General features: G+C 33.0%; 1 protein-coding gene across 1 annotated transcript; it reads right to left on the reverse strand.

The window, feature by feature from the left end:
* Positions 1 to 7,141: 7,141 nt before the first annotated feature.
* On the reverse strand, positions 7,142 to 8,074 carry LOC127546985 (olfactory receptor 13G1-like). The gene has a single exon (XM_051973853.1). It carries the CDS (start codon positions 8,072 to 8,074, stop codon positions 7,142 to 7,144), a length of 933 nt encoding a protein of 310 aa, XP_051829813.1.
* Positions 8,075 to 8,302: the final 228 nt, after the last annotated feature.

Genomic DNA, 8,302 nt, shown 5'->3' on the forward strand with positions numbered 1-8,302 from the left:
TAATTTTTCTTAAGGAGTAAGTCTGATACTATAATCTTTCCATACAGCAAATTCCAGGGACTTTTTAATAGCACCACAGGTATAAGAAAGACATAGGATACAAATATTAACTTCAGAGTGGAAAAAGGCAAAGCCAAAAACATTTAGGAAAATTACACCATGTTGAATAGAAATTAAGGTGAAAAAAAATTAAGGTAAAAATTAAAATGGGTGTGAAGGCCACTGATGGAGGGATTGAATTTTCTGATCATTTTCTCATTTCAGAATATTATCATTGTTGGTATTTTCATTTGTTAATTCTAGAGGAGTTTTAAGAACATTGGAACACTTACTATTTAGGTCAGGTTAATTATTTTGTCTTCTATTGAAACATTTTAAATTTTAATACAACTTGTTCATTCTTTTTCTGCTAAAGTCAAACAGACTTGTTTACAATACCCTATTGAACTAGACTTCTCTGAATTATATAAGAGGTATAATGTGATCAAATAGCAATGAAAAATCAAACAATAATGATGGGTTTGATTTTCAAAGTTTCCCAGAGATTTTCTTATTTAGCTGCTTATTTTTTACTAGTCGTATAATTCTCATATGAAACATGCTAATGTTCATGGCATCAGTCAGTTTGAGATCTAGATGTAAAAGATAATGTTTTTAAATATCTTTGTCTAGATTTATAGAATGTTTTTCTCTTTATAATTGTTGAGGATGCTAAACTTAAACTCTGTCACTTACATTGACACACAATTCAAATCGAACAATATTGCATATAAGAGAATGTTCAAGCAACAAACACAACTGTCTATGAAAAAAGGAAATCACAACCAAGATTATAATGAGTTTCCAATGTTTTCCTATGTTTTTTCCTATGTTTTCCTATCTAAATAAGAAATCACTTTATAACGAGTTGAAATTAAGGAAGTACTATATCTACAAGAAATGAAGAAAGCTCTACTAATTTTGAGGTTTCATTATCTCCAAAGACCAAGAACTGTATTTTTGCAAGAGTGAAGGGGGACCCTATTTAAAGATCTAGTATTTGCAGGTGATATACCAAAAGTTCAGAGCTTTTGTGAACTATAATTGTTCTAGCTGCTTAACTCATTGAACTGTCTTGCCTGTTTCTACACTGGCTTGACTGGGCATAATTCAAAAATATATTCTTCAACAAAGAGATTACCTTAGAATCCCTAACTTAACACATGGCTCTACTTAAGTACTATATGAAGCCTTTGTCTCCCTTCCATTCTCAGTAGATTTTTTTCTTGCTTAATTTCAAATTGCTTTGTATAAAAGTTACATTTTCCTATATTTTATTCAACCCCACCCCAGAAGAATAGCACCACCTTGATATTAAAACTGTTTTTCATCCCTTACTTTGGTATTTGCAACCACAGAATTCATAATGACATCATGAATTTAACATGTGCTTAATAATTATTTTATTGAATTGAATTAAATATGTCCAAATAGACTGCATATAATTTTTGCACTTAATACTATTTTCTTTTTTCCAATTACATGCAAAGATAATTTTCAACATTCATTGTATCATATTTTCCAGCTCCAATTTTTTCCTTCCCTTTTTCCCGTCTCTCCCTCTCCCCAAGACAGCAAGCAATTTGATATTGATTATACCACCATGTTAAATATATTTTCATATTAGTCATTGTGAAAGAAGACTCAAAGTAAATGGGAAAAGCCATAAGAAAAAACAATAAAATAATAAAAATGAAAATAATAATCTTTGATCTGAATTCTGACTCCATAGTTTTTTTTCTAGAGATGAAAAGCATTTTCCACCTTGAGTCTTTTGGAATTGTCTTGGATCAATATATGGCTGAGAGCTACATAAGATTTATATGCTTAAATATTTATCAAACAGTATTGTATTTTATCTTTATTTCTATCACAATTCATAGTTTAGTATATCACCTTCTTTTATATCAGGGAATAAAAAAATCACTGAGTATTGTGTCATTTTTTTTCATTGAAAATAAGACAGCATTTATACTCTTAGCTCCCATATAATTTAATTTACTGTTTTTAAGGGTTTTTTTTTAATTTTCAAAATATATTCAAGGATATTTTTTCAGCATTGACCCTATCATAGGCTTGTATTTCAGATTTTTCCCTCCTTCCCCATACGCCCTCCCCTAGATGCCAAGCAATCCAATATATGTTATACATGTCAAAATGTATGTTAAATCCATTATGTGTAAACATATTTATACAATTCTCTTGCTACACAAGAAAAGTCAGATCAAAAAGAAAAGTAAATGAATAAGAAAACAAAGTGCAAGTGAACAACAAGAAAAAGAGTGAGAATGTTATGTTGTGATCCACATTTAGTTCCAACAGTCCTCTCTCTGGGTATAGATGACTCTCTTCATCACAAAATCATGGGAACTGGCCTCAATCATCTCATTGTTGGAAATAGTCATGTTCATCAGAATCGTTCATCATATAATATTGTTGTGTATAAAGATTTCCTAGTTCTACTCATTTCACTTAGCATCAGTTCATGAAAGTCTCTACCTCTCTGAAAGCATCCTTCTGATCATTTCTTATAGAACAATAACCATATAATTTAGTCAATTTTTCTAAAATTGAAATTTTTTTCAAATGTGATTCTTGTTTGATATACTTTCAGTTTCTTATCATGAGTAAATCTGATATAAATGTTATTAATGTGTTCTTGTGATTCATTGGTAAAACTATAAGATAACACAATTCCAAGTACAGATCCTTGGGGCACTCCACTGGAGAGCTCTTTCATCCTGCATTCTCCACTAATCTTTTACCATCCCCTTTCATATTCAAGTTATTGCCAAGCTCTGCTAATTTCATCTTTACAACTTCTGAATTTCCCCTATTTCCTCTGGTATTGCCACCACTCTGCTTCAAACCTTCATCCCTTCACACCTTGATTACTGCAAAAGTCGATCTATCTACCTCAGATCTCTCCCCACGCCAATCTAATTTCTCCTCAGAAACTAAATAATTTTCCTACAAGGTAAATCTGATCATGTCATCCCCTACTCAATAAACTCCAATGGCTTCCTATCACCTCCAAGAGCTATTATGAAATGCTCTGTTTGGCATTTAAAGCCCTTCATATCCAATCCTTCTGTCACTTTCCAGTTTTCTTAAACCTAACTTCCCAACATGTACTATTTGTTTTAGTGACTTTGGCCTCTTAGTTGTTTCACAACCAAAGTTTTCGATTTATTTTGGATCTGGGCATTCTTTCTGGCTGTTGCTCTTCCTGAAATGCTCTCTTCTTCATTCTTATTATGGGCTTTCCTAGCTTCCTTTAAGTCATAACTAAAATCCCACTTCCTCCAAAAAACCTCCTCAATTCATTTTATTTTAGTCTCTTTTCTCTGATAATTATTTGTCTTCGTCTTATATATAGTTTACTCCCATTAGATTGTAAGTTCCTTGAGGGAATAACTGTTCTTTGCCTCTTTTTGTACATGCAAACAGTACAGTGCCTAGCACATAGTGGGTACTTAAGTATTTATTGAATTTCATTAAAGTTGACACTGAACTACTTAATAATATTCCAAATGACATCAGTCAACCAGTTCTAAATATATCACTGAGACTAGCATCCTTTTTTTATAAGAAACAACAGTAAGTTCCAGTAAAAATGATGTGGCCAAAGTAACAATGTCATAAATGGTAGAATCAGCATTCAATTTCAAATTCTACAAAGGAGTTACAATTACAAGCAAGAATCATCTACCTAGCAAAACTGAGCATCATTTTTTCAGATGGGGAAATTGATATTTAATGAAATGTAGAACTTTTGATTTTTTCCATTAAAAGGTCAGAATTGAATAAAATTTTAACTTCCAAATACAAAGTATTATGGGCCAGAACTCTGTACTTGAAACAAGGATTCTTACAAGGTGTTAAGTCAGTGGGATTGATAATACAATGGTTATCTAGTTTAGCATGGTGCTTAATAGTTCTCTAGTTCAGTATATGCACTTAGTATTTAATATAATTCCACAAGATTGACACATATTCTACAAGATTCACATCTATGATAATGTAATTATAATAGAGCATATAAGCTGGGACAAACTCAGCCAGACAGATTCACTCCATCTCACACTACCTTGGTGGCTGCCTGTCCTCTTGCATTTCCCTTTCCCCTCTAATGCCTCTTTGTTGGTTTTTCCTTTGTACCTCATTTGTGTAGCATAATTACTATTTTCTGCTTTATTTATACTGTTTTGCTTTTTAGAATCAGAGGGGAAAGGTTTGGCAGGCAGAGTTTAAATCTTATTCTCATCAAAATTGCCTCAAAGAGACAATCACGTTCACATTCATTTGGATTTGGATTAACTCTATATTACTCTATAAGGAAATAGAGAGGGATGGGTATAATCCATGCTCAGTTCTGTCCCAATCTTTTTTATTGAGCTACCCAATTATTTATGTTAAATTTAGAGATATGGTATATATTCTCATGTAAAAATATTTTAAAAATTGGCTTTATTGAGTTCCTTGAAATTAATCTTTGTTGTTGATTCTCATATATTAAATGTTTTATTAAGTTCAGGTTTAGTTGATACAAAGTCCCCAAAACCTGCAAACTCATTGAATTTTTTTTTTGTTGTTCAATATTGAGTTGTTTTGCTTTTTCATTTTTTCAAATGAAAATAAAATGCTTCTCATAACATAAGATCAAAGAGTAATTTTCAAAATTCATGCTACTTCCTATTTTGTTATTACATCATCTTTTCATTTTGACATTTAGTTGCATACTATTGGCCTGTAAAAAGAACTTTCTTTAAAAAAAATGCCATCCCTGATTATTGCTTATTTTCACAGTCTACTAGTATGAAATGGAAAAAAAAAAGTGAAATCTGTAAGCAACATGAAAATAACAAGCCTACAAAAAAATGAGCTAGGAAAAAAACAATTAAGAAAACAATTAAAATAAAATAAATAATAAAAAGCACAGGACCTCTCTGACTCTTCAAGAGCTAAGTGCAATATATATAAAGAGAATCAAGAGAAAGCAATGAAAAACTTCCTTTTTACTCCTTCTATCTCAACAACAGTAAGATCTAAGATACCCTGCTTAGTTCATAGCAATTATCCATATCATAAACCAGGTTTAATTTATCTGAACTTAATAGAGACATAGTTTTCTAAAGCAATATATCCTGTGCTGCTTTCCCCAGTTAGGATGAAATACAATTTGAAATAAGTATGAAATTTCCAAGAACCGTATCCATATTCTTCAAAATTGGCAGAACATGAGTCCTTAGAGGCGCAGAACCAAGAGGAGAGCAGACACAACTCTCTGTGACCTCCTCTGACTTTCTCTCAAACCAACAGTAAATTCAGCCTCTAAACTGGTTTTGGAGTCACAGAACTCACAAAATTCTGGAATTAGGAACTTCGGGACAAGTTGGTTTCAAAAGGATAGGAGGCAGTCTGCTGAGTCCAGACTGCAGCACAGGGAGCTATGGGCAAGGAATTGGGGCAGTACCAAGAGAAGGTCAAAATGTGATCATGATTTAGATATAAAGAATGATATTATAAGCAAACTGGAAGAACAAAGGATAGTTTACTTCTCAGAACTGTGAAGAAGGAAGGAATTTGTGAACAAAGAAGAACTCATAATTGAACATCAAATAGATAATTTTGATTATATTAAGTGAAAAAGTTTTTGTATAAATAAAACTAAGGCACACAAGATTAGAAGAGAAGCAATAAAATGAGAAAACATCTTTACATTTAAGGATTCTGATAAAGGCCTCATTTCTAAAATGTAGCGAATAGATTCAAATTTATAAGAATTGAAGCCATTCTCCAACTGATAAATGGTCAAAGGTTATGAACAGATAATTTTCAGATAAAGAAATTAACATCATTTCTAATCATATGAAAAGATGCTCTATATCACTATTGATGAAATTACGAAAACTCTGAGATACCAAGACACACTTCTGGGATTGGCTAAGATGACAGGAAAAGATAGTGACAAATGTTGGAGGGGATATGGGAAGACTGGGACACTAATACATTATTGGTGGAACTTTGAATGTATCCAGGCATTTTGTAGAGCAATTTGGAACTATGCTCAAAAAGTTATCAAACTGTGCATACCCTTTTTGATCCAGCATACCCTTTGATCTTTCTATTAGACTTGTATCCCAAAGAGTTCTTAAAGGATGGAAAGAACTCCACATGTGCAAAAATATTTGTAGCAGTCCTTTTTGTAGTGGCAAGAAACTGGAAACTGAAAGGATGCCCATCAATTGGAGAATGCTTGAATAAGTTATGGTATATGAATGTTATTGAATATTATTTTCTATAAGAAATGATCAAGAGGATGATTTTAGAGAGGTCTGGAGAGACTTACTTGAACTGATGCTGAGTGAAGTGAGCAGAACCAGATTTTTATACATGGCCATATTATATGACAATAAATTCTAATGAATGTGACTCTGTCCAATAATGAGATTATTTATGTCAGTGCCAATAATCTTGTGATGAAGAGAGTCATCTACACCCAGAGAGAGGACCGTGGGAACTGAGTATACATCACAACATAACATTCTCTTTTTTATGTTGTTCCCTTGTATTTTGTTTTCTTTTCCTTTTTGACCTGATTTTTCTTGTGCAATAAGCACATTGTATAAATATATTTATGTTATTGGATTTAACATATATTCTAACATGTATAACATATATTGTATTGCTTGCCATCTAAGGGAGGAATTAGGTGGAAGAAGGGGAAACTTTGGAACGTAAGGCTTTGCAAGGGTCAAATAAGTGTAAGAATTTTACCAATTAAATATTCAAGTTCACCTCTATACTATATATCATTCTTATAAAAGTCTTAAAAGTTTTATTTTCCTATTACAAAAAATAATGGAAAAGAACCTACAAAGAAAGCTCTAGAAAAATGATGTCTCCAAATATCAGGGAATGGGAGAAAATTGAATTTCTATAAGTGGCCAGAAGAACAACAATATTTTTGAAAGTCAAAAAGTATGTCCTGGATTAGAAAACTTTGTAACATCAATAATGCTCAGTCATCAGTACAAAGCCAGGATTATTGGAGGGGCATCTGAAGGTTTCTTCATTCAGAGGTTCAACATTGGAAGGTTCAACATCTCTTGAAGAAAGAGAACACTTTCTTTAGTCCCACTTTGACATCTTTGTTCCTCAAAGTGTAAATGAGAGGGTTGAGGGTGGGAGCCACTGAAGTGTATATCACAGACACGACTTTATCTTTATCCAAAGAGTAGCTGGAAGATGGCCGGATGTAGGTATAAATTACAGTGCTGTAATACATGCTGACCACAATGAGGTGGGAAGAACAGGTAGAGAAGGCTCTCTTTTTGCCCTCAGTAGTGCGGATTTTCAAGATGCTGGAGATAATGCAGGCATAGGAGAGCATCGTGATCATGAAATTCCCCACAGCTAGAAATACATCTGCTGTAAAGGCCATGGTTTCATTCAGGTAAGTAGGGGTACAAGAAAGTTTCAATAAAGGAGGGATCTCACAGAAAAAGTGATTAACGACATTAGAGTGACAGAAAGACAATCGAAACATAAGGCTGCTATTAATGCTAGTATTGAGGATGCTTATTGACCAAACACCAGCAGCTAACAGCATACAAACCCTCTTGCTCATCATGGTACTATAGTGGAGAGGATGGCAGATGGCTACATACCGGTCATAAGCCATGGCTGTGAAAAGCAGCAGCTCAGCCCCTAAAGACCAAGTAAAGAAATACAGTTGTGCCATGCATCCTGAATAAGATATGGTCTTTCTGCCCACCATGTTTTCAAGCAGTTTTGGTAAAATTGTAGAAGTGCACAGGATATCAACCACAGCTAAATTGACCAGAAAGAAATACATAGGTGTGTGCAGTGTGGGATTAAAACTGATTGTAACAAAGATGAGGATATTCCCTGAGAGTGCCACTGTGTAAAGAGAGAGGAAAAAGACAAAAAACAAGGACTGGAGGTGAGGGGCTTCTGAGAATCCTTTCACAAAGAACTCAGTCACCAGTGTCTGATTCATCCATGCCATTGAGTAGAATAATCTTGACTATGTCCTAGATATTCCAATCACCTTTCAATTTAATTATAGCCTAATTAAAAAAAAGAAAAATGAGTTTTATATTATATATATATAGTTATAATCATATCTATGTGCATATGTGTATACACCCATATTAAATTATACTTCACAAGTTTGTTTTTAGGGAGGACAAAAATTGAGCTTGATTAGTATCAGATGCTTTCTAACTTAAATCCC

The sequence above is a fragment of the Antechinus flavipes genome, chromosome 2 (assembly GCF_016432865.1).
Source record: "Antechinus flavipes isolate AdamAnt ecotype Samford, QLD, Australia chromosome 2, AdamAnt_v2, whole genome shotgun sequence".
Lineage (NCBI taxonomy): Eukaryota > Metazoa > Chordata > Mammalia > Dasyuromorphia > Dasyuridae > Antechinus > Antechinus flavipes.

Bases quoted from the DNA above. Each gene is read 5' to 3' on its own strand.
- LOC127546985 (XM_051973853.1), bottom strand. From the start codon at position 8,074: ATGGCATGGATGAATCAGACACTGGTGACTGAGTTCTTTGTGAAAGGA.